The sequence below is a fragment of the Kogia breviceps genome, chromosome 19, assembly GCF_026419965.1.
Source record: "Kogia breviceps isolate mKogBre1 chromosome 19, mKogBre1 haplotype 1, whole genome shotgun sequence".
Lineage (NCBI taxonomy): Eukaryota > Metazoa > Chordata > Mammalia > Artiodactyla > Physeteridae > Kogia > Kogia breviceps.
This window is the reverse complement of record NC_081328.1, coordinates 14,973,510-14,999,082: the sequence shown is the minus strand read 5'-3', so window position 1 is coordinate 14,999,082 and position 25,573 is coordinate 14,973,510. Positions and strand designations below refer to the sequence as shown.

The following is a 25,573-nucleotide window of genomic DNA, read 5'->3' as shown; positions in this document are numbered from 1 at the left end:
TACAATTATTATCTTTGTTTTTATAGATTAGGAAACAGATAAAGACATAAGGGTAAGCTTATTCAAAGATACACAAAGTTGCAGAAGATTTGAAGCCATGTTTGCTGATTATGATTCATATTGTTATTATTTTTCCCTTCAGCAAATATTTAATCAGCAATTACTCTATGCCAACAACTGTGCTAAATAAACACTGGTAAGCAATCCCTGGTCCTCAGAAGGCTACTCTGAAACACAGATCCATTCTTGAATCCTTTACCCTCCAAACATCAGAACAAACTTACAAATTCACTAAGTTAAATCCACTCTCCTCACAACACTGTAAATCAACTATACTTCAATTTAATAAATAAATAAACAAATCCACTCTACTTTTCAACATTTTCTCATATAGTATTCCTTTAAAGTTGTTAGCACTGTATCAAGAACCAAAACAAATGACAAACAAACCAAAAAAAAAAAAACCACCCCTTTGTGCTCTATTATTAAGTGGCTATAAAAATATCACAAAAGTGACTTCAGCTAAAGAATGGGTGGCAAGATCAGAAAAGGTCTGAAGAAACAAAGATTCTGTTTGCAAGCAAATATTCTCAGTGAAAAAAGAGAGGGAGGTAAAAACACCAAAATTTTGTTTCTATACAGACTGCTTTGTGGCGCAGTGGTTAAGAATCCGCCTGCCAATGCAGGGGACACAGGTTCGAGCCCTGGTCCGGGAAGATCCCACATACCACAGAGCAACTTAAGCCCATGCGCCACAACTACTGAGCTTGCACTCTAGAGCCTGTGAACCACAACTACTGAAGCCCGCGCGCCTAGAGTCCGTGCTCCGCAACAAGAGAAGCCACCGCAATGAGAAGCCCGTGTACCGCAACGAAGAGTAGACCCCACTCACCACAACTAGAGAAAGCCCGCGAGCAACAACGAAGACCCAACGCAGCCAAAATACATTAACTAATTAGTTAATTAATTTTAAAAAAATAAAAAGGTTCCCCCAAGGCATGAGATGCTTTTTGCTTCTTTTTTTAAAGAAAAATGATTCATTTTATTAGAATAAAAATGAACTGGTAAACCTTATTCCTTTTATTTTAGCTCTTGCTATGTCAGGGATTCAGGGGAAGTCCTTACATCCCCACTTTAGACGGACTGCTCACACAACAAGGCAATCAAGGCACTGGCCATCCCCTTTCTTTCCCTCAGGGGAAGACTCCTCATTCTGTAACAGTAATCTACTACATAAAAGGAACCACAAATAGGAAAGAGAACAGAAGGAGAGGACAGGAAATTCTCATCACAGCTGAACAAACCTCTACCATTTTAACGTAATAAGGTAAGGATAGCATTTATGGACTTGTTTGAACTGATGGAAATTTCCAATAGAGGGGAAAATGCATTACCAAAATTTAAAAAAAATGTCCAACTATTAAAAAGATGGTTAGGTTAGTTCTAACATTTTATACCTCTACTTCATCTTCCATGTGGTGGTGAAAGACAGAATAAATTTGTATCCTGTAAATGACCTATGACAACAGTAACAAATGCTTTCTTTTTTAAACTATCCTCTAAATAAGAATAAAAAACTTACCTCTGTGTTATGGACAGAGATTTTATTGAGACAGCCAAAGAACTAAAGCAAAAAGTTAAAAATAATATATCACTGTGTATTTCCAGGAAAGAAGTAAAACACATTTTACCAGATGGAGAAGTTAAAGACAACTAAGGTGCATTTCCCTATTCCTATAAAATAATTCATTCTCCTTATCTGTGAACCTTCAAGGATCTAATACAGCTACTCCCTACCTTTGGTCAGATGAAAGACAAATCACTCACTAATTTCCAAAAGACCTCACCATTTCAAGCTCTGCATCCTCAGAGCCAGCAGAGCTGAAGCATCATCTCTTTCTGTCGTTTTGAAAGGAGAGTTTCATCTCTTTCAAAAGCTGTGACTAGAAAGCCATTTTCTCTCTCTCCAAGTACACAGTTTAACTCTGTCCTCTGCTTTGTCCACCCTAAACAGCAAGAACAACAACAAAGCCTCAGGAGCGCTCCTTCAGCCCCTCAGAAACAAACCAGCCACCTCTTCGGCTCTTGCACAGCTGCTTCTGTCTTTCTTTGAGAGGCACTCTAACCCTGGAGGTTCCACAGGCAGGGTAACAAAAAGTGGAGATGAAAAGTTGCTATATGCTATCTAACCTCCAAAATAGAGACAGGGCCTTGGGGCAACCAGAGATTCTTGCAACGAAAAACTTTTTTACAATTAAAAAATAACAAATTGTATTTGCACAGCCCTCACTGTGCACCCCTCCCAGTTTGTCTCAAACTAGTTTCTTCCACTCATCATAAAGCACGTTAGTACCAACTGTGGTTACAAGGGAACAAACCTAAACGGGCTGTGTTCAGAAAGCATTTAACAGATTGGCCTTCCATTCTCTATTGCCTCCCTCTTGAGTAAGGAGCTACATACCATTTGTAAAAATGCCTGAGAGTATGGTATTTTTCCTACACAAGTCTGATGGTTAATTTGTCACATCACAGAAGAAACTGGTATTTCTGCACATGATCTGCTGTGCTGATGAAGAAAACACGTCTGTGCCTACTGAGGTTTTACAAACAATATGTTTCGCCTTGACAAAGAAATCAGTCGTTCCATTAATACCGGTAAGATCTAAAATCCAGTGAAAAAAATAAAACAATAAAATCCAGTGATACTGTTGGTGACATAGCAACCTCGGCACAGTACTCACAATTTACAATTTTTATAAACGATCTCAATCACATACATGATGCTTGCAATAGTCTGTTGAAACACATTACATCTTCCAGAGGCTCAGAAAGGTTAAGTGGGACCTGCCCAAGGTTACCTTTCAGCTTTAAACGGCGGTGGACGTGGGTTCGAAACTGCCGGACTCTAAGCCCCTAGCTCTTTTCCTTAGACCCCTTCCAGCTTTAAACAACCCCCACCCCCTACCCAGAGCAGCCTATTACTCCGGGCGACCGGCTCTTCCCTGCCTGGACCAGAGCCGTCTTCTTCGGCCCCAGCAGGGCTTTCATCCTCCACGCACCCCCATCCCCCGAGACGATTCTCTGAAAGAAGCAGAAAGGAAGAGGCGACCGAAAGCTCCCGGGGGAAGGGACGATGACAAACGGGGGAGCGCGGGACACTGCCCCTGCGGCGGGTTCCTTCACTCTGCAGCGCGCACCCCGTTCCCTCCCCAAGCTGTCCAGCCCTGACGCCGGGCCGTCTGACCACCCCTGCCCCAAATTCCCGCATCATCGTCTCAAACTGTCCCTCCCCCACGCCCCTTCGCCTCCGACAGGCAGAGCCCCCCCACCAAGTCGGAGTATCCCTCCAGTAGGTTACCCTCTTCCCTCCCGTCACCCACCCCGCTTCCACCACCACTCACTGTCGGTGACTGCGCCCGGCCCTCATGGCTGCTCCGTTGCCGCCCGCCGCCGCCACTGGTGCTCCACGCCCCGGCCCCTCAGTCGCCGTCGCCACCGCTGCCGCCGCCGTCGCCGCCGTGCGGACTCGCCGGCAGCCGCTCCTGCGCATGCGCAGCCTGGAGCGCCGGGGCCCTCTCGGGCCGCCCGCGCCTGCGCAGCCCGCACCGGGGGTGTCTGCCTCAGTGCCTGATGCCTTGGACCCCCGGGTCTCGGGTGGACATGGCCGCTGGCTTCGAGGACTTAAGCTTAGAGGCTTTGGCGGCTGCCCCAGGGTCTGAGGCTTCTGGAAGGTAGCGTAGGTTTCTAAACGCGGTGCCCATAGGGGCCGTGGACTTCATAGCACTTCCAGGATTCTGGATCCCACTTGCACTTAAAGGCCTGAATGCTCTGACGTGACTACTGATAAATTTAGGTTTCTTTCAGGAATACGATCACATCTAGAATGCACTGAGGGGTGATTGTGCAAGAGTCAACTTTGACATCCCTGAATACACTACTGGCCAGTAGGTGCTTAGAAGCCCTGGGGACCTTGTCAAGAAGGTGACTGCACCTAGAATGCACTGTTTAGTCTGTTTATCCAGCACGTGCTGTTTATGGGACGAAAATGCTCTAGGCATCTCATATGTGCCATCGAGGGACTTGCAGGTTAATAGTTCCCTACTTTGCAACTCTCGCTGTGGAGCCTGGCTCTTTTGCAAATTGGTAAACAAAAACCAGGCCTTTAGCCCAAGGAGGCCCAGCTATCACCCCTAGACCCCTACCTAGACTGCTGCCTTAGCATAACCCAACAAGAAACTAGGCTCAATTCAGTCCCAGGAATTCAACAATACAAACATTTTTGTGCCTGGGGGTGGGGGGCAGTGTCTGGTGGCTTGTGGGATCTTAGTTCCACAACCAGGGATGGAACCCCAGCCCTAGGTAGTGAAAGCATGGAGTCCTAACCACCGGACCACCAGGGAATTCACCTCAACAATGCAAACTTGAAAGCTGCGGGCGATGCACTGCAGTCAAAGGGAAAAGGAGGTACAGGAGGGAACTCTCCTTATCACCGTGACTCTTCCATCCTATCTCCAGCCCAAACTCCTGTCTACAATTCAGAGTCTGCAGGGATAGAGACCAAGATATAATGTAAGTCCAGAGAGGGCTTCCCTGGTGGCGCAGTGGTTGAGAATCCGCCTGCCAGTACAGGGGACATGGGTTCGGTCCCTGGACCGGGAAGATCCCACATGCCATGGAGCAACTAAGCCCGTGTGCCACAACTACTGAGCCCACGTGCCACAATTACTGAAGCCCACGTGCCTAGAGCCAGTGCTCCACAACAAGAGAAGCCACCGCAATGAGAAGCCTGCGTACCACAACGAAGAGTAGCCCCGGCTCATCACAACTAGAGAAAGCCCACGCAAAGACCCAACACAGCCAAAAATAAATAAATTTATTTTTTAAAAAAATGTAAGTCCAGAGAGACAGAGAGAGAGACACACAGAGAGAGAGAGAGAGAGAGAGAGAGAGAGAGAAGAAGAAGTTCCATTCTTTTGTGAAGGGTCTTAAGTTCGCTTTACTTCTAGGGAAAGCAAAAGCTATTGTTGGATGTCAGGATCTGGTATGAGTATTTGAACTCCTCATTTAAGATTAATATTTGAGGGCTTCCCTGGTGGCGCAGCGGTTGAGAATCCGCCTGCCGATGCAGGAGACACGGGTTCGTGCCCTGGTCCGGGAAGATCCCACATGCCGCGGAGCAACTAAGCCCGTGAGCCATGGCCGCTGGGCCTGTGCGTCCGGAGCCTGTGCTCCGCAATGGGAGAGGCCACAACAGTGAGAGGCCCGCATACCGCAAAAAAAAAAAAAAAAAGATTAATATTTGAACCCCTCATCTAACATTAAGGGTCTTCCTCATTTTGGAAAAAAGCAAAAATAGGCCCTAGAGTAAAGGTTGAAAATGCTGTAAATGGAGTGTCACAGACATGCTGGAGGTAATAGAGCCTGCTCACATTCTTCTGTAAAAGGAGGCAGGAAGATATATACAAATGCATATAATGGAATTCTCAGGTCCCTAAGAAACTAAGGGTTACTCCCTGCAGCACCTAGGAAACTAAGAATTTTTTTTCCTCCTCAGATGCTTGTGACTTTTACATACATAGGCTTTTACATATATACATATGTTGCTGTAGAGAAACAGTGTATAAATTGGCATAATCCTGTCCCTAGAAAAGCAAATCTACTCAAAGGTTCAGGCTTCATGTATGAATAGCCTCCAAGCTAGGGAGTTCCATCTGGACATACGTAGAATAAACTACAACAGCTGACAGAACAGGGTGGTGGGCAGTAAACAGGACATCCTGTAGGTGGGGCCCTACAGAGGCTAGCTCCAGGCTTAGAAGGGTTGTCATTACTTGCAAAAGTATTATCCTTTGGAATGAGAGCACATTTGGCACCACAGGGGAATTGCAGAACCAGAAAGGAGCAAGAATTAATATCGACACTATGTTCTGAAGAATGGATGACTAAAAAGAAGGCCATAGCTGCCCCTGAAGCTTCTGGGAACTGTGACTTCCTAACCCCACCACCACACACAGCCCCTGGGAAGGCCTGCTGGAATCTATATGATGACAGCATATTTTCTTATATTTGAACCATAAGGGTCTCCTGAGCCATTTCCCTATTTGAATGTCTTACCAAGGGCAAAATTGTGATTTTTTTTCCTGCCAAGCATTCATTCACTATATCCAATGATACTCATTCAGAGAGTCACCCCTACTCCAATTTCAGACCATGTGGATGAGCACATAGCCTAGACCCCAAGTCAATCACACATAACATTCCCTAAGTTACAATGACTGTTTCATGGATGGGCATGTAACCCAGTCAGAGCCAAAAATGCACAAGGAGTTCCTTCTGGGAATACATGTTGCTCTTTCCCACAAAAACTGGAATTAAGAAGATATAATATCTGGAACTGCTTCACCCATGTTGACACCACCAAGGGACCACCAATCCAAAGAAAGATGTAATTTATTCCGTCACTGAACAATATGCCAGACACTATGTGCCCACTATGTGCCCGACACTGCTCTAGATGCAGGAGACACAGTAGTGACATACATATAAAAATATATATATTATTTGTACTCTCACAACTTACAGTCTAGTAGGGGACATATAATAATAATAGCAGGGACTTCCCTGGTGGCGTAGTGGTTAAGAACCCGCCTGCCAATGCAGGGGACACCGGTTTGAGCCCTGGTCCGGGAAGATCCCACATGCCGCGGAGTAACTAAGCCCATGCGCCACAACTACTCAGCCCGCGTGCCACAACTACTGAAGCCCATGCACCTAGAGCCCGTGCTCTGCAACAAGAAGCCTGCAATGAGAAGCCCACGCACTCCAAGGAAGAATAGCCCCTGCTCACCGCAACTAGAGAAAGTCCACGTGCAGCAGCGAAGACCCAACACAGCCAAAAATAAATTAAATAAATAAATAAATAAATAAATAAGAACAGCAGACACATAGCATTTACAATGTACCAAGCACTGTTCTAAGCACTTTACACATATTAAATTCTTTTAATCGTAACAACCCTCTTTTACAACAACAATCATTATTCCTGTTTTATAGATGAGGAAACTGAAGTAGAGAGAAGTTACTTGCCCTGGGTCAAACAGTAAAATAATGAGGTTGAGAACCATAGCCAGGATGTCTGGCTCAATAATCTGTGTGCTCATTCACTATATTATTAACTGCTTTGTCACAGAAGGATAAAGGATCCTAAGAGAAAATTTAACCAGTCATGGAAGGAACAGGTTATGGAAAGACCTAGAAGTAAGAGAGAATACCAGGCAATTGGGGGATTGAAAAAAATTCAGTTGAGCGGAAAAAGAGGCGTAACAAGAAATGAGACTGGCAAAGTAAGCTGGAGCCACGTTACTTAGTTTACACTTTATCCTGAGAGCACTGAAGCAATGGAGTGACTTGGTTAGATTGGGGCCATCAGGAGGTAGGTAAGACCCTGAAGAGCCCTGCGCAGCCTCTTACAGTATTCCAGACACTGCAACAGAATCACTGCAGGTAGTGATAAATGCTGTGAGGAAAAGGCTCTCTGAGGAAGTGACATTTCAGCTGAGACCTGAATGGGGAGCAGAAGCCAAATCTAGAACATAGGAAGCAGGAGCAGCAGGTGTAAAGGTCCTGAGGCAGAAATTAGCTTGATATATTCAAGAGAAAACTAATGTGCCTGACACCTTGGGAGTAGAAGTTAGCAGGGCTCAATGCATGCAAGGACTTTGGACTAATCTAGGTGTAATAGGAGGCCATTGGAGGGTTTTAAGCACCATCTCCTTCAAATTCTATCTCCTTAAATCTCTGGAATCCATCTGTTTCTGTCCACCATCTTCACTGCACTATTTTAGTGAGAAATATAAAGTGACTTCTATTGGAAAAGGACTTGGGGGTCAGGGAAGTTTTTGGTTTTTAGTTTTCAGATAGAAGAGGTGAAGCATTTAAAAAATAAATGCTGATGGGAGGTCACCCTGATACCAAAACCAAACAAAGATGTCACAAAAAAAGAAAACTACAGGCCAATATCTCTGATGAACACAGATGCAAAAATCCTCAACAAAATACTAGCAAACAGAATCCAACAGCACATTAAAAGAATCATACACCATGATCAAGTGGGGTTTATCCCAGGAATGCAAGGATTCTTCAATGTATGCAAACCAATGTGATATACGATATTAACAAATTGAAGGATGAAAACCATATAATCTCAATAGATGCAGAAAAAGCTTTTGACAAAATTCAACACCCATTTATGATAAAAAGCTCTCCAGAAAGCAGGCATAGAGGGAACCTACATCAACATAATAAAGGCCAAATGACAAACCCACAGCCAACATCATTCTCAAAGGTGAAAAGATGAAACCATTTCTTCTAAGATCAGGAACAAGACAAGGCTGCCCACTCTCACCACTATTATTCAACATAGTTTTAGAAGTTTTAGCCATAGCAATCACAGAAGAAAAAGAAGTAAAAGGAATCCAAATCGGAAAAGAAGTAAAACTGTCACTGTTTGCAGATGACACGATACTATACATAGAGAATCCTAAAGATGCTACCAGAAAACTGCTAGAGCTAATCAGTGAACTTGGTAGAGTAGCAGGATACAAAATTAATGCACAGATATCTCTTGCATTCCTATACACTGATGAAAAATATGAAAGAGAAATTAAGGAAACACTCCCATTTACCACTGCAACAAAAAGAATAAATATTTAGGAATAAACCTACCTAAGGAGACAAAAGACCTGTATGCAGAAAACTGTAAGACACAGATGAAAGAAATTAAAGATGATACCAACAGATGGAGAGATATACCATGTTCTTGGATTGGAAGAATCAATATTGTGAAAATACTACCCAAAGCAATCTACAGATTCAATGAATCCCTATCAAACTACCAATGGCAATTTTCACAGAACTAGAACAAACAAATTCACAATTTGTATGGAAACACAAAAGACCCTGAATAGCCAAAACAATCTTGAGAAAGAAAAACAGAGCTGGAGGAGTCAGGCTCCCTGACTTCAGACTATACTACAAAGCTACAGTAATCAAGACAGTATGGTGCTGGCACAAAAATAGAAATATAGATCAAGGAACAGGATAGAAAGCCCAGAGATAAACCCATGCACATACGGTCACCTTATCTTTGATAAAGGAGGCAAGAGTATACAATGGAGAAAAGACAGCTTCTTCAATAAGTGGTGCTGGGAAAACTGGACAGCTACATGTAAAAGAATGAAATTAGAACACTTCCTAACAAACATACACACAAAAAAATAAACTCAAAAATGGATTAAAGACCTAAATGTAAGTCCAGACACGATAAAACTCTTAGAAGAAAACATAAGCAGAACACTCTATGACATATACCACAGCAAGATCCTTTTTGACCCACCTCCTACAGAAATGGAAATAAAAACAAAAATAAACAAATGGGACCTAATGAAACTTTAAAGCTTTCGCTTAGCAAAGGAAACCATAAAAAAGATGAAAAGACAACCCTCAGAATGGAAGAAAATATTTGCAAATGAAGCAACGGACAAAGGATTAATCTCCAAAATATACAAGCAGCTCATGCAGTTCAATACCAAAAAAACAAACAACACAATCCAAAAATGGGCAGAAGACCTAAATAGACATTTCTCCAGAGATATACAGATTGCCAACAAACACATGAAAGGATGCTCAACATCACTAATCATTAGAGAAATGCAAGTCAAAAACTACAATGAGGTATCACCCCACACTGGTCAGAAGGGCCATCATCAAAACAATCTACAAATGATAAATGCTGGACAGGGTGTGGAGAAAAGGGTACCCTCTTGCACTGTTGGTGGGAATGTAAATTGATATAGCCACTATGGAGAACAGTATGGAGGTTCCTTAAAAAACTAAAAGTAGAACTACCATACGACCCAGCAATCCCACCACTGGGCATATACCCTGAGGAAACTATAATTCAAAAAGAATCATGTACCACAATGTTCATTGCAGCTCTATTTACAATAGCCAAGACATGGAAGCAACCTAAGTGTCCATCGACAGATGAATGGATAAAGAAGATGTGGCACATATATACAATGGAATATTACTCAGCCATAAAAAGAAACAAAATTGAGTTATTTGTAGTGAGGTGGATGGACCTAGAGTCTGTCACACAGAGTGAAGTAAGTCAGAAAGAGAAAAACAAATACCGTATGCTAACATATATATATGGAATCTTAAAAAAAAAAAAAAAAAGGTTCTCATGAACCTAGGGGCAGCACAGGAATAAAGACACAGATGTAGAGAATGGACTTGAGGACACAGGGAGGGGGAAGGGTAAGCTGGGATGAAGTGAGAGAGTAGCACTGACATATATACACTACCAAATGTAAAATAGATAGCTAGTGGGAAGCAGCTGCATGGCACAGGGAGATCAGCTCCGTGCTTTGTGACCACCTAGAGGGGTGGGATAAGGAGGGTGGGAGGGAGACTCAAGAGGGAGGGGATATAGTGATACATGTATGCATATAGCTGATTCACTTTGTTATACAGCAGAAACTAACACAACACTGTAAAGCAGTTATACTCCAATAAAGATGTTTTAAAAATATATACTGATGGGAGGAACATAGTACAGAGAGAAATTGTCTATACAGAAAAGAAAGGATAGGGGCTTCCCTGGTGGAGCAGTCGTTAAGAATCTGCCTGCCAATGCAGGGGACATGGGTTTGAGCCCTGGTCCAGGAAGATCCCACATGCCGCGGAGTAACTAAGCCTGTGCGCCACAACTACTGAGCCTATGCTCTATAGTCTGCGAGCCACAACTACTGAGCCCCTGAGCCACAACTACTGAGCCCACGTGCCACAACTACTGAAGCCTGCGCACCTAGAGCCCGTGCTCCGCAACAGGAGAAACCACTGCAATGAGAAGCCCACGCACCGCAACGAAGAGTGGCCCCCATTCACCACAACTAGAGAAAGCCCACGCGCAGCAACAAAGACCCGAGGCAGCCAAAAAATTAATTAATTAAATAAATTTATTTATTTTTTAAAAAAAGAAAAGAAAGGATAATTCATGGAACAAGGTTTCTGAGGGGGTAAAACAGCCTTAAGATAGGAACATTTATTAAGAGCCTACATTGTTCTAAACCCTAGATTCAAATGAACATATATTAGATAAATGTTTATTATCATCTGCATTTTACAGATGAGGAAACTGACACGTGGAGAGTTTAAATAACTTGTCCAAACTCACACAGCTAATAAGTGGCAAGCTGAGATATGAACCCAGGCAGTCTGATTCATTTGATTAGTCTCTCCTAACCTCACAAAATACAAAATTCCCCCCACAATATCCTTTGAGAGAAAATCTCTGGGAAAGAAGAGAATTAACAAGACACTTTGACTCATTTCCCCTAAGTTTTTGTGTCATCCCTGGGATTCTTTCACTGTTATCTGTTACCACCACTGTAGTATTTAATATGTGCTCCTTGGGTGATATTTGCATTTATGCAATTAAGTTCTTCAACTACTGTTTAACCTGAAATTTCCCTTCACCTAAATTGCAGTTGAAATGGTATTTCACCTAACTGTCCATGAAGGAAGATTTGTATTTTTCTGATTGTCGGCTGTCTCATATTTAGTAGCATCTTTTTCTTTGGACACCCATATGCCCAAAGAACATCCAGAATATCATGTTCCAAAAAGGTTGTTTCTTCTACTAACAGAGCAGGCAGCCTGAAAGCTAGAACCTGACACCATTTGCAAACCATCAGTGCATCTGGCTGCCCAAGGCTTTGTCAACCCATGTCACTAAGAGCTTCTCTGGACACTCAGCATCCACTCCGACAACAGCAGCCTGGCCAGTTGGTTCTTACCATCCTCCAACAATTCTCCCCTCTCTGCCTTACATCATCCATTTCTTCCTCTCTACCAGGTCACTACCATGAGCAAACAAAAACCTCCCATCTTAAAAAAAAGAAAAAGGAAATCCTTTCTTAACTCCACCCCTCTCTCCCCCTCTTATGTTACCATTCTGTTTGCTCTGCTCCTCTGGGAAGAGTTGTATATATATTCTGGCCGCCCTCAATTCCTTTCCCCTCATTCTTTTTTTTTTTTTTCCGGTATGCGGGCCTCTCACTGTTGCGGCCTCTCCCGTTGCGGAGCGCAGGCTCCGCACGCGCAGGCTCAGCGGCCATGGCTCACGGGCCCAGCCGCTCCGCGGCACGTGGGATCTTCCGGACCGGGGCACGAACCCGTGTCCCCAGCACCGGCAGGCGGATTCTCAACCACTGCGCCACCAGGGAAGCCCCCCCTCATTCTCTCTTAAACCTATTCCATTTAGGCTTTCAGACCATCCTACTGAAACTATTCCTGTCATGTCACAGGTCACTTAGGTATCTCTCTCTCTCTCTCTCTCTCATATACACACACACACACACACACACACACACACACACACACACACGGCCCCCCAGGATACAAGTCCCGTGCTGGAGATTTCTGTCCGCTTTGTTCATTGTTGTATCCTCAGCACCTCCAAACCCGCGACATTTATCCCTCAATTCCAAAAGTCTGACTGAGGCTTCAAAGGATGAAGAGAGGGCTTAAGGCCACAGATCGGCCAAGGTATATCAGGTTCCTCAGGCCGCTAAGGCAGTCCGGGAGATCCTTGGTGACTAAGCCGTTTCTTCTCCCTTTGCAGACTCTCTGGTTTTTCTCCAGAAAGGAATGGCCTCAGAGAGGAGATAGTAGCCGAGTCTTACAGGAGGGAAATCCGGGTCTGCTGCTCATCGGGAACACCGACCCCTCCTTACAGGAGGCTCCCATAAAGTAAAGGTACAGACTGCCGGAGGCCGCTGCCGACGCTAGGCCAAGCCAGAGGGGCACTGGGAGGGGATCCTGCAAGCCCGAGGCTGGAAAGGACTAAAAAGACCCTCAGGGGGAGCAGTACACGGTCCGACGCCCCGCACCGCCCCTCCTTCGTTGCGCGAGTTTCTCCCGCTTAGTGAGGTCAGGCGCTAAGAGAACGATTTTGCCGCTTTGCCTCGTGGGAGATGTAGTCTTTCACGAGGCAGGGCTAGAAGGACCTTCTACAAAACTTTGGCAGGAGAAGAAGAAAACACGATGCGTATGGGAATCCAAAACGATCTTCAAGCTCACACAAACTCTAAATACACTTTTTCCCCGTTCCTTAGCCTCGGGCAGTCTCCAGAGCGGTTCCAACTCCAGCCCACCCCCAATGTCCCATGTTCCTCCGCTCTGTTCGGGCCGCTCTAGCTCTCTCCCGCTCGCTCGCCTCTCCGCAGCACTGTTCAATCATAGGTGCGTTCCTGGGAGTTCCCGGAGTGCCATGCGGTTGCGATGGCTACCCCCGGCAGGGGAGGGCTTGCGCTCCTTCGAACCGTGTTAGGGGTTTGGCCGCCGGGTCCTGACGCCGCGAGGGAATGGGTGACCCGGCTGCCCTCGCTCTTGGGCAGTCAGCAGAGGTGCGTCTCCTGTGTCTCGGGCCCGGCCTTCTCTGGTCCCCGCCTGGCCTCGGCTTCTCGCCCTAATGGCCAGAACTCAGCCCTGGACTGCTTCCTCGGACTCTCTCAGCCAGACAGCTCGTTGAATTTTCGCGTCCCCGCCGTGTCCGTGCACAGAGGTAAAGGGCCCAGATAGATTTGTCTGGGACTGTCACGGTTTTAGCACTGAAAGTCCCGTGTCGGGGAAACTCCTCAGTCTCTGGAGATATCGTCTTTGGCTCTGTATTACAGAAAACGATCTTGAGGCCCCGAGAGATAGAAGCGAGCAGTGAATGATCTCATAGGAAAGAGATACTAGGTTCTAAGAGTTTTCGAGCCAGAGGGAACCGATCTGGTCACAACCACAGACGTTCACAAAGAACAGGAGATTGAAGGGCCACAGGCATGGAAGAGTTGTGGCTCTCTACCCTCACATGGGGAGCAAACTTGACCCATCTACTTGTCAAGACACTGAGTTACAGTTGGCCCTTGAACAACTCGGGGCAGAGGTGTTAGGGATGCAGAACCCACGCAGTCGAAAATCCTCATATAATTTATTGTGGGCCTTCCGTATATGCAGCTCCTCCGTATCCACGATCCCCATCTGAGGATTCAACCAACTGCACATCGAATAGTACACATATAGTGAAGAATAAAAAAACAAAACCTGCGTATAAGTGAACCAGCACACTTCAAACCCATGTTGCTCAAGGGTCAACTGTACACCTGGAAATAGCACCCTCTATTCTTCAAGTGTCATAGACTAAAGGCTGAACACAAAGACTGGTAATTACGATGCAGATGCAGTGTCATAAGGAGCAAATACAGAAAGACTGAGAAAGCTTGCAGAGCCTTCATTGTACCCTTAGTAGGGTGAGATAGAGCTGGAGGGGTTTCTGGCTTTATCTGGTATAGGGATACTTTCACACATGTGCATACATTTACTGGGCAGAACTACACAATACGATTCCACAAGGTTATTGAGTATTAAGTTCCAGGCATTGTGCTGAGTGGTTTTACACAATTGTCAATTGTCAAAAGAAGGTTATACAGTAAGTAGTTAGCATCAATATCATTTCTGCTTTACATATGAGAAAACTAAGGGGCTTAGAGAGGTTAGAGAACTTGAAAAAGTCATATAAACAAAGTAATGGACAAAGCCAGATCTTGGCCTTCAACCTGATGCACTAATCTTGTATCCGTATTCCCTTTGTGGATGGGTAGGACCAAGTAACTGACAGAGGATCCAAGTTGCACTACCTCTCACTCCCCTCCCATTCCCACACACAGATGAGCAGGATCTCCTCTTGGTCCATCGCCCCGACATGCCTGAGAATCCCCGAGTCCTACGAGTGGTCCTCCTGGGTTCCCCGAATGCAGGAAAGTCAACCCTCTCCAACCAGCTGCTGGGCCGAAAAGTATGTTGCATCCTTGACACCCCCCAGCCTTTCATTTCTCACTTCTTACTGTGCCTTCGTGGATTGTTCTAGAGGGATCTGGGACCTCACTTGGGATTTCTTTGTTCCTGGCAGGTGTTCCCTGTCTCCCAGAAGGTGCACACCACTCGCAGCCAAGCTCTGGGGGTCATCACAGAGAAGGAGACCCAGGTGGTGGGTACTTGCAATGGATGTCCAGCAAACAGGACAGAGGTTGAAACTAAGAGGGTCTCCCTTACTGTTAAACCTGAAGAAAATGACGCTTAGGCTCACTTCTCTGAGCGTAGGGGGCTCCTCTTCCTTTAGGCCTATGCAGTTCCCTCTCTGCCTTCCCCCTTTGGCATCTAGTCAGAAAGGACTCACTGCCTCTTTACTGCTTCCTAATCTTCCAAATATTCACGGCTGTCCTCTTTCTCCTGGATCCTATCTAGAATTAAAGCAAGGCTGGAGAGTAAAAATTTGAAGTCAGCTTGGCCAAGAAGTGGGGGCAGGCTCCTGACATCAAGGGTGGGTGACCTTTCACTACCCAGCCATAATCTTTCCTCCTGGGGTCGGGGGTCTGGGCCTCTCTCTTTCCTGATTTTAGATTCTACTTGACACACCTGGCCTCATCAGCCCTGCTAAACAGAAAAGGTAATAGCTGGGGAAACGGAGTTGTAGTGGGGAAAGGTGTTGGAGAGAGAGTGGGGAGATTCCATCATAGGGGCTGGAAAACCCCCTTATCACACCCCATCCCTCCTCAGGAGGGCATCACTCCCAAGACCCTTCCTGATCTATGTATGTCTGTCCCTTAGGCACCATCTGGAGCTCTCTTTGTTGGAAGATCCGTGGAAGAGCATGGAATCTGCTGATCTGGGTTAGGCTCAGGATGGGAATCTGAAGCCCAATTTACATGTCATGGCCTCTCATTGCTGATAGTTTGGGGGGATGGGGGTTGGCCAGATCCCATACCCTGGAAGTTTGGGGGGTTGGGGGGAAAGAGTGGTCATAACCCTGTCCTCCCTACGCTGCCAACTTCCAGTTGTGGTTCTTGTGGATGTCTCAGACAAGTGGACTCGGAACCAGCTCAGTCCCCAGGTGCTCCAGTGCTTGACCCAGTTCTCCCAAGTCCCCAGCATCCTTGTCATGAACAAGGTGAGTACCACCTACCTGAGGAAGGGGTCTACTTCAGGGGCCCCGTCTCACTGACCACAGTCCTCTGCCCATCCCCCACCCCCAGGTTGATTGCCTGAAGCAGAAGTCAGTTCTCCTGGAGCTTACAGCAGCCCTCACTGAAGGTGTGGTCAATGGCAAGAAGCTCAAAACGAGGCAGGCTGTCCGCTCACAGCCGGGCAACCATTGCTCCAGCCCAGCAGCTAAGGGCCCAAACACAGTGTCTGTGGGAGACCCTCAGCGGATTGGCTGGCCCCACTTCCAGGAGATCTTCATGTTGTCAGCCCTAAGCCAGGAGGATGTGAAAACACTAAAGGTCAGTTAGCCTTGACCGTAGCCTGGCCCTTGGTTTCCACCATGTGAAGACAAGCCTCAGAGTTCCTCCTCCTGGAAGTGAGAGTGAGAGGAAAGTCCTGCTTGGGACTGAGATGCCTACCTACTCCCTCTGTGCCCATAGCAATACCTCCTGGCACAGGCCCGGCCAGGGCCCTGGGAGTTCCACAGTGGAGTCCTCACCAGCCAGACGCCTGAGGAGATCTGCGCCAACATGATCCGAGAGAAGCTCCTGGAGTACCTGCCCCAGGAGGTGCCCTACAACGTGCAGCAGGTACAGGCACAGTTAGGGGTCATGGGGCTCTCCATCAGGCACGCACCCGGAGCAGACAGCTGGGTCCCAAGGAGGGCGTGGGTAGGGGCCTGCCTGACCAGTCATGATGTCTCCCTGTGCAGAAGACGGTAATGTGGGAGGAAGGGCCAGACGGGAAGCTGATGATTGAGCAGAAGCTTCTGGTGCCCAAAGAATCTCACATGGTAAGCAGGGTGAGGCCTGGAGGAGGGGCCAATACTCTGTTAGGCAGGGGTTCTTCCCTGATTGCTTGGAGCTCTGAGAGCAGGCTCCCAGCCCTGTCTTTTACCCCACCCTCAGAGGATCCTGATTGGTCCGAAAGGGCACCTGATTTCCCAGATGGCACAGGAGGTGGGCCGCGACCTCATGAACATCTTCCTCTGTGAAGTTCAGCTCCGCCTGTCTGTGAAACTCCTCAAGTGACCACCCTCTGATATCTTTCCCAAGGCATCCCCACCCAAGCTGCTGGTGGGAGCCACTGACCAGAAGTGCCCCTACCTGAGGCCTGCAGGGCCTGGAGCTGGGCCTGGACAGTGACTGGCTGGCTGACCGCTGGGTGGCTGGCCGAGTCTGCACAGCCCCTGCCCGGCCATGCCTCCTGCTGGAGGAAGGAATCCACCTTAGCCTGGTTCCCACATAGTTCCTCTGCCTGGGCCCATAGCTACTTAGGTCTTAGAAGCTGGCCCTTTGGTGTGAGAGCACTGCTGCCACCTGGCATTGGGCCCAGAGTTTCTTCCTGAGTTGTTAGCAGGGAGATCTTTCCCCTCTCCCCTCGGTTCGTACACCTTGCAGCTGTGTAAGGACCCGTGTGTCCTGAGCGAGATAGTGCCTCCCACCTGCTCCTCAAGTCCTTGATCCCTCTCACCCACCCCTCTCTCCAATCTCGGAATGCTAATAAAGTTAGAAGACAAGTATTCTGGGTCTCATCTTTATTTCTTTAGAACAGGGCAGAGAAAACGTACCCATTCCCTCCACCCCTAACCAGTTGTCTGAGCTGGAGTCTCCCTCCCTTCAGTAGGCTGCTCCACGGTCCCGAGCAATCTTCTTGGCACGTTTTCTGGGTGCAGCAAGAGAACCGTTACCATTACTAAACTCAGTAATGGTAACGGTTTCCTCGCCACCCCCTTAGTGCCCTGGCGGTCGGCAGGCTGTGATAGGCTGAGCAGTGAGCATGGTGGGCTTGCAGCAACCCCTGGCCTCCTCATCAGCCTCCAGAGCTGGGAGTACCCGGACTAGTACATCATCTATACTGTAGTGTCTCATCACAAACTTACAGTATATGATGATATCCCAGCCAGGGCCCTGCAGAAGGCACAGGGAGCGTGGCTTGGAGAGCACTGTGGCAGAGAGAGCCAGGCACTGGGGGCACAGCAGGACAGGTCAGGGATGGATACACAGAGCTCCCCCACTCCCTGGCCGGCATCTCCTTGATTCTGTGGTCAAGGGCAGCCTGAAGGGGGCTGATCCAAAGAACCCTTAAGAGCTAGGGTCTGTTGAGATGTCCTTAGGGACCCAGCGCCGGAGTTTAACAAGCCAGAGATCAAATAATGAAGCAGATTTCCTCTGGTCAGACCAACAAGCAGACAGACCCAGAGGGGGAACACTTACCTGGGGCTGGAACTGCAGACTAAGGCCTTTGGAAGTAGGGAAACCCTGTCCCTCCTGCCTCTCTACTCAAGCTGCTCCCTTTTAATCCACCAGCTGGCCCCTCCCCTTGGGTGGGGCACTTTCCCGGGTTCTGGAAGGCCCTGCCTCTTAACCCTTTCCCTGCTAGACTCCTTGGACTGAGGGTCACTGGCCCTTCTCCATTAGACCCTTTGTCACATACTCTTTTATGGACCTTGCTAAGCCTGCCGGGCCTGGGCCTGGGCCTGGGCCTGGCTGAAGATAAAACAGCCTCACCCCAGCCATCCTGCAGGGCTTAATTGCTGGTCAGAGCCCTGGGGAGGTGGTGCTGGTTGTTTTTGGTGGTGGGAATGTTAGTTTGAATCTCTATAAGGCAGGGAGGGTCCTGACAGCTGGATCTTGGGGCAAGCTCTGACCTAAATTTCAGTCCCCCGGCCCCTATGTTTATGCTGAACCCAAGGAGACCGGACCCTTTGCCCACCTCTGCCAGGGCAAGGTCCTCTAGGGGGAGGGGTCCTCTGCTGGAACATTTGAGGGCGGCTGGCTGAGTCCCAAGCTCACGTGGGAGCCAGCTTAGGAAAGGGTAGGGGCTGTTCGTCAGAGCTCAAGGCCCCCAGAGTGAGAGCCCGGCAGTATTAGGTTCTCTGCCTCTGGGAAAGGTGAGACTTGGAGTAGAGACTCCTCAAAGCAGGGCCTCTGCTCCTTGGACCCCCATTCTGGGGAACACGTCTGCTTCGCTGCTCCCTCCCCTTGCCCTCTCCTAGACCATCTGGTGAGCGTGCTGGGAAGCAGTTACACCCCCCTCTGCAGGGACACATGAGGCCAGGATGGGGAGTGAGGGGAGAGACCCAAACTTCTTTCGGTTCCTTGGAGATGTTTTACCTCCTGCTGTCACAGAGCCTTGGCACGTGCTCTTGCCTCTGTTTGGCATGATCGTCCCTCCTTCCTTGTCTAGTTAACTCTTATTCCCTCTTCAGATCTCTAAGTGTCTCTTCTGCAGGGAAGTTTTTCCTGGCTAGTTAAATCCCCCTGTTATGGGCTCGTTTATTTGTGTGATTATTCACATTAAGCAAGTAATCACAAGGGCCTGGTTTATTCACCAATGTCTCTCTACCACCGAGTAGTGACTAAACAAGCGTTCACGTGGGATGACTGATGTAGTGTGGGGGAGGGGAGAGACTGGCCTGGGGAGGCAGACTGACAAAGCCGTGGCTCTCTCAGGCAAGCCATTTTCTTGGCCCATCCCTGTTCGCCTTTGTAAACAGGAGTAATAACAGTCCCCAGTTCGCAGAGCTGTGAGAGCCAGGTGATGAGCTGCTGGTAAAGCACGCAGCACAGTGCTAGTGCTGGCCCACAGAAGGGGTTAAACAAATTAATGCCTACCTCACCCGCTTCCCGCAGGGACTTGCTGAAGGCCACAGGTGAGGCCTGTTGCTTCTTTTCAATTCATTCATTTATTTATTTATTTATTTTTGGCTGCATTGGGTCTTCGTTGCTGTGCGTGGGCTTTCTCTAGTTGTGGCGAGCGGGGGCTGCTCTTGGTTGCAGTGTGCGGGCTTCTCACTGCAGTGGCTTCTCTTGTTGCGGAGCCCGGGCTCTAGGCACGCGGGTTCTAGAGCGCAGGCTCAGCAGTTGTGGCACACAGGCTTAGTTGCTCTGTGGCACGTGGGATCTCCCCGGACCAGGGTTTGAACCCGTGTCCCCTGCATTGGCAGGTGGATTCTTAACCACTGCGCCACCAGGGTAGTCCCGAGACCTGTTGTTGAACATCTGAAAACTCATGAAATACTCTTGAAAGCAGCTGGGGGCCATAGAGAAAGCCCAGGTTTAGAGGTAACAAGCCTGCAGTGACAGTCCCGACTGCAGTGCATCCAGCTCTGTGCCTCTGGGCCAAGTGCTGTCTGCTTCAGTCTCCTCAAACGTAAAGTGGGCGCTGTCCAACCTACCTCAAGTGGTGGTTACAAGGATTATGTGAGCACTCATGTCAAACACCCAGATCAGAGCCCAGCGTGCATGATCCAATGTCAGTTTCCTTCTCTCCTTTCCTGTTTCACTCTCTTGCTGTGTGACTGGGGGCAAATGCCACTGTTCTGAGCTTTGGTGATAATACGTATCTTACCAAGTTGTAAGAATTAAGTGAGAAATGTGGGTGAGAAGCCTTTATAGACCCAGGCGCTCTAACCCAGTGAGGAATTATCCTTATCTACTCCTGCCTCCATGCGACCCCCTTTCCTGTCCTGTGACCCCACAGATAGTCCAGGCTCCTTTCCCAGAGTAAAGCCTTCATGCACTAGGGCCAAATTCATGCCACTCGCTGGCTAGGTTTCCACTTAGACCCTGGGGGCCAAGTTCAAGGGTGAGCATGGACAGAACTCAGGGGTCCTGGAGGTAAAGGAGAGATATCTCCACCAGCCAGAGATCTTGTTACTGTGGCCCCAAGCTGGGTGGAGGGGCCTGTGATCAGGGTGTGGGCTGAAGGAGAGTCTGAGCCTGGGCGGGGTAGTCTGGGGACCCTGATTAGCAGACTTGGGGCTATCAGGGTAGGGGCCCTTTTGCTTATCAGGAGCTTGCAGGGGCCACAGTAGAACCTGAGGACACTTCGTGCTGAGGGTGGTCTCCTGGATGGCTGCTTTTCCATCCTTCTCCCTCCTTAGAACCCTGAGGGGAGTTAGGCTGGGAGTCCTTCTCCCTTTCTGCAGGTCACATGGAGACTCTGCCCCTTGCCTGGCAGCCAGCCTGGGGTTGGGGGACACAATCCCAGTCCTTGGGAGAAGCGTTATATGCTCACAGCTTTTGCTTCAGACTAGGAGCTTCATGGCTCTCCTGAGACTGGGGTGGGCTTGTCTGGGACCTTATCCTTCCAAAGTCTGATTCCAATCGCTGCCACTGCACCTTTAAACGTTTGACTCTTATTTTGTCCTTCTTTGGATGAAGTCCTTAAACCATATGCTGAATGATGAAATTAAGGACAGTAAGATCTGCAAGATTCCTCCAAAATCATGAAGTTCAAGTCCCTCCTTTATATAAGAGAGGAAACTGAGGCCCAGAGGAGGGGAGGGCATCATCCAAAGCCTCAGGGTTCCCTCCACCTCTCAGAATCAGGGAACCCATGACCCTATGAGGAACAGGAAGGCAGCAGCAGGTACCCACAGGTACACAGACATACACAGTCACACACAGATACACCTACACAGCACACATGTATGATGCCTGCATAGACCTATAACACACGGAGATACACATCAAAATTTGGACTCGGCTAGTAAAATTACTCTTAATTTTCTCTTGGTTGTTTTACTAAGTTTCACAAAGTCGGCAGTTTTGTACAAAGATAAAAGAAGGCCGAAAAATATGGTCTTTCAATGTCTCACTCACAGCACAGTTAGCAGCAAAACTCATCTTGGGACCAAGGACTTTAAGAAGTTCTGGGAAGTTCTTGCTCTCCTGTTTTGCTTTAGATTCAGGGGACTCAAAGCAAGAGCCTGGTGTGGTTCTAGCAGCTTAACAGGTGTGAGAAAGAAAGGCTGGAAAACTGATCTAATCCTTATTCTCCATGTGGTAGATTGGGGCTTGTGACCTGGGGCTTTGTCGGAGATTACTGCTGGCGATCGCCTTTTCTCCCGGCTTGGTTTCGTCATGACTGGCCTGTGAAGCCTCTCCTAACCCTCCCTGACACTTGCCCCTGTGTCTAGGCTTGAACCTGCTCTGTTCTCCTTATCACACTGTGAGAATTCATCTGAGCCCTTATTTGTCCCCAATGGCTCCATGAGCAGGCAACTTGTCTGACTCTTCTCTATGGCCCCAGCACCCTTCATGGGCCTTATCCTGGGAGATGCTCAGAGAAAGCCTTACACTGAACAGATGCCTTGCAGACTGTGACCAGCGTGTACTCACGTTCTCAACACATCCCCTTACACGCTCTATTCCTGTTGGCCCCGTGAGCAAGTGAACGATTTGAGCAATGAACTCAGGTGCTGCGGGTCATAGCAATGGCTTCTCTGGGGGCTTCGCCAACGTTCATCAGTTTCCAAAAGATGACTGCATGCCAATTTTATAACAGAAACTGAAGCTCTGGGAGGAAACTCATGACCCTGGGTCACACAGTAATCAGGAAAAGAGGCAAGACTACAACTCTGCTCTCTAAGCTCCAGATGGCAGGCCCTGTGCACAAAGCTGCTAGGAATGAGGTTGATTTTGTGTGTGTCTCTGTGGGCCCTTATAAAGTTTCAGAGGCAATGGAGCCAGACCTGAGCTTTGCCACCTACCAGTAATGTGATTCTGACCACACTGCTTGCTTCCTCTCTCTGAGCCTTGGTCTCCTCGTCTCTAAAATGGGGCTGACCTTGGGAAGACTCAGTGAAAGAGTATGTGGGAAGCTCCCGAATGGAGCCTGGATTCCCTCCTTGCTTCTGCTTCCTCAGATACTCCCACCCATCTCACCCCTTTTGAAGCCTCTTCCACACCTGCTCTTGGCCAACTCCAACCCAGCAACAATCCTCTTCATTCCCTGAGCTCCTGCGGCTCACGAGCCAGGCCCTCATATGGAGCTCACACACCCTGGAATCACAGGCCAGGCCATCTGAGGCTTGAACCAGAACCACAGCCTGTACAGTTCAGGAGTCATGCCTTAGAGTTCTTGCTTTTGTTCCAGACCACCGGCCCAGGATGGACTCAGAGCCAGAAGGGAAAAGCATGGCTTTGGATCTGTCAGAGCCTGGGTTCTATCACAGCTTGTCGAGTGGGCCTGGGCCCTTACCTGCTCTTGGAGCCTCGGCTTCCTTATCAGTAAAATGGGCTTCAAATGCCATCTTCGGGCTTCCCTGGTGGTGCAGTGGTTGAGAGTCCGCCTGCCGGTGCAGGGGACGCGGGTTCCTGCCCCGGTCTGGGAGGATCCCACGTGCCGCGGAGCGGAGCGGCGCGGCTGGGCCCGTGAGCCATGGCCGCTGCGCCTGCGCGTCCGGAGCCTGTGCTCCGCAACGGGAGAGGCCACAACAGTGAGAGGCCCGCGTACGGCAAAAAAAAAAAAAAAAAAAGCCGTCTTTTTCATGATTTTGGTTCAGATGAAATAAGACAGGAGAGGTGACAGTTTCTAACCAAGGGACTGGCTCATATGTAACAGGAGCTCAGCAAGTGCCAGGCTCCTTCCCTTCTGGCTTTGCCATGGCCTTTTCCCACTCATCTTCCCCGGGGGGGTGGGGCGTGTGCTCACTCAAATACCTGCCAGGTGTGCATGGGAGCGCACACCTGCCCAGGCTCACATTGAGGCAGAAATAGACGCTTTCCAACCCACACCTCCCAGTTCCTGTTCTCTTGGTTAGTGGGAGCCCCCAGGTCCAGACTGAGGCCATGCCTGCTCCCATCTCCTGGCACAGTCCTGAAGATAGCTGTTAGGTGGGATAGGATCTCCAGGTAGGCTGGGTGTCCCTCCCTCCTCAAATCCTTCCCGCCATCAGCCAGGCTTTACCTCCCTCCCTCCCTGCCAGGACAACCTGTCTGCTTCACAGCTGCTGTGAAAGAGATAGGCAGCCTGGGTTATCAGGTCAGAAGAGGCTCCTCCAGGACAGTCCTCTGCCTCCACCCCCACCCCAGGCAAAGGTTCCAGGGTGCTTAACCCCCTCTGTGCTGGGCCCTCAGCCCTTCCCGAGGCTGGCTCCAGGCTCAGGGAACGAGGCCTTGTTCTCCCCACTCTCGGAGTCCATTGGCTTTAACACAGGTGCTGGTGTCTCAGCCTCCCTCCAGATCATTGCCCCTTCCCCGCCTCCAGCATCCTTCAAGCCTCTTTCAGCAAGACCCTTGCCTTTTCCCAGGCCCCTCTGGTGGTCTCCTCTGGCTAGCCACTGTCCCTGACGCTAAGGCTAACCAGGACCATTTCCTACTTAGGTCCTAGTGCAGCCACCCAGGCCTCCATTTCCTGGAAGTCAACAGGAAGTAGTGAAAAGAGCAGGAGCCTCAGAGTCTGGGCATCTGGCTTGCAGTCCTGGTTCTGGCTCAGACCCTGTGTGAACTCGGGCAAGTTTCTCCACTTCCGTGAGCCTCAGTTATTTCATAACATGGAGGGCAGTAGCTCTTTTCACAGGGTTGACTCAGGGATTAAATGAGTACAACATATACATCATTTTAGTAATCAGTTGGAAAATAAAATTAAAATCTGAAAAAAAGAAAAGAAATGCCTATATGTATAGCTGATTCACTTTGTTATAAAGCAGAAACTAATACACCATTGTAAAGCAATTATACTCCAATAAAGATGTTAAAAATTAAAAAAGAAATGCCTGCAAGAGGGCTTTATAAGCCAGCAACCAAGCAAATCATACCAGCTCCTACATGCTAAGTGATCATGAAGTGCCATGTTTGATGCGAACATGAGCTATGTCATTTAGTCCTTATAATAACCCTCACTATAGACGGTCCCAGGCTCAATCCTTGAACCTCTACTCTTTACACCTGCACTCATTCCTTCGTTGATCTCATCTTGTCCCATGGCTTTAAATACTGTCTACCCACCGGTGACTCCCCAATCCGTGTGTCCAGGCCAGACCTCTCCCCAAAACTAACTTGTAAAGTGAACCTCCTAGTTGGCAAATTTCTCTAATAGGCACCTTAGACTTAACATGTCCAAAACCGAGGTCCCTGATCCCACCTCAAATCTGCTCCTTCAACTGTTTTTCCCATTTCAGTAAATAGCAGCTCCATTCTTCCAGATCAGCCAAAAAGCCTTGGAGGCTATTTATTTTTTTTTTTCAACTTTTAAAAATACTTTGAGGTATGACTGACATAAACTGCACGTATTAAAAATGCACAATTTGGGGCTTCCCTGGTGGCGCAGTGGTTGAGAATCCGCCTGCTGATGCAGGGGACACGGGTTCGTGCCCCGGTCCGGGAAGATCCCACATGCCGCGGAGCGGCTGGGCCCGTGAGCCATGGCCGCTGAGCCTGTGCGTCCGGAGCCTGTGCTCCGCAACGGGAGAGGCCACGACAGTGAGAGGCCCGCGTACCACAAAAAAAAAAAAAAAAAAAAAAAAAAAAATAAAATAAAATAAAATAAAATAAAAATGCACAATTTGATAAGTTTGGAATATGTATACACCCACTGAGACAATTTATTCTTTTTTCGCTTTTTAAAATTTATTTGTTTGTTTTTACTTTTGGCCATGTTGGGTCTTCATTGCTGTGCATGGGCTTTCTCTAGTTGCCGCGAGTGGGGTCTATTCTTTGTTGCGGTGCGTGAGCTTCTCATTGTCATG

The 25,573-nt window shown here is 48.3% G+C and overlaps 2 protein-coding genes across 7 annotated transcripts in view; one reads left to right on the top strand and one right to left on the bottom strand.

The window, feature by feature from the left end:
* FAM222B (family with sequence similarity 222 member B) overlaps positions 1-12,981 on the bottom strand; it is a 75,462-nt gene extending 62,481 nt beyond the window's left edge. Inside the window, exon 1 of one of the 6 annotated variants that reach the window (XM_067021281.1) lies at positions 12,750-12,981. Coding sequence is in view for 1 of the 6 variants with exons in the window: in XM_067021284.1 (XP_066877385.1) it covers positions 3,402-3,427 (26 nt within the window). In the remaining 5 variants the exon portion in view is untranslated. Of the gene's footprint in view, positions 1-3,401; positions 3,564-12,749 lie in introns of those variants that run through there. The other 5 variants (XM_067021283.1, XM_059047314.2, XM_059047317.2 and 2 more) reach the window with 5 other exon arrangements.
* Positions 12,982-13,251: 270 nt separating this feature from the next.
* ERAL1 (Era like 12S mitochondrial rRNA chaperone 1) lies at positions 13,252-17,617 on the top strand. Its single transcript, XM_059046392.2, has 10 exons — positions 13,252-13,630; positions 14,781-14,908; positions 15,023-15,100; positions 15,513-15,559; positions 15,721-15,782; positions 15,948-16,060; positions 16,146-16,394; positions 16,536-16,685; positions 16,808-16,888; positions 17,004-17,617. The coding sequence occupies exons 1-10, from the start codon at positions 13,348-13,350 to the stop codon at positions 17,124-17,126; spliced, it is 1,314 nt and encodes a 437-aa protein (XP_058902375.1). The 5' UTR covers positions 13,252-13,347; the 3' UTR covers positions 17,127-17,617.
* Positions 17,618-25,573: the final 7,956 nt, after the last annotated feature.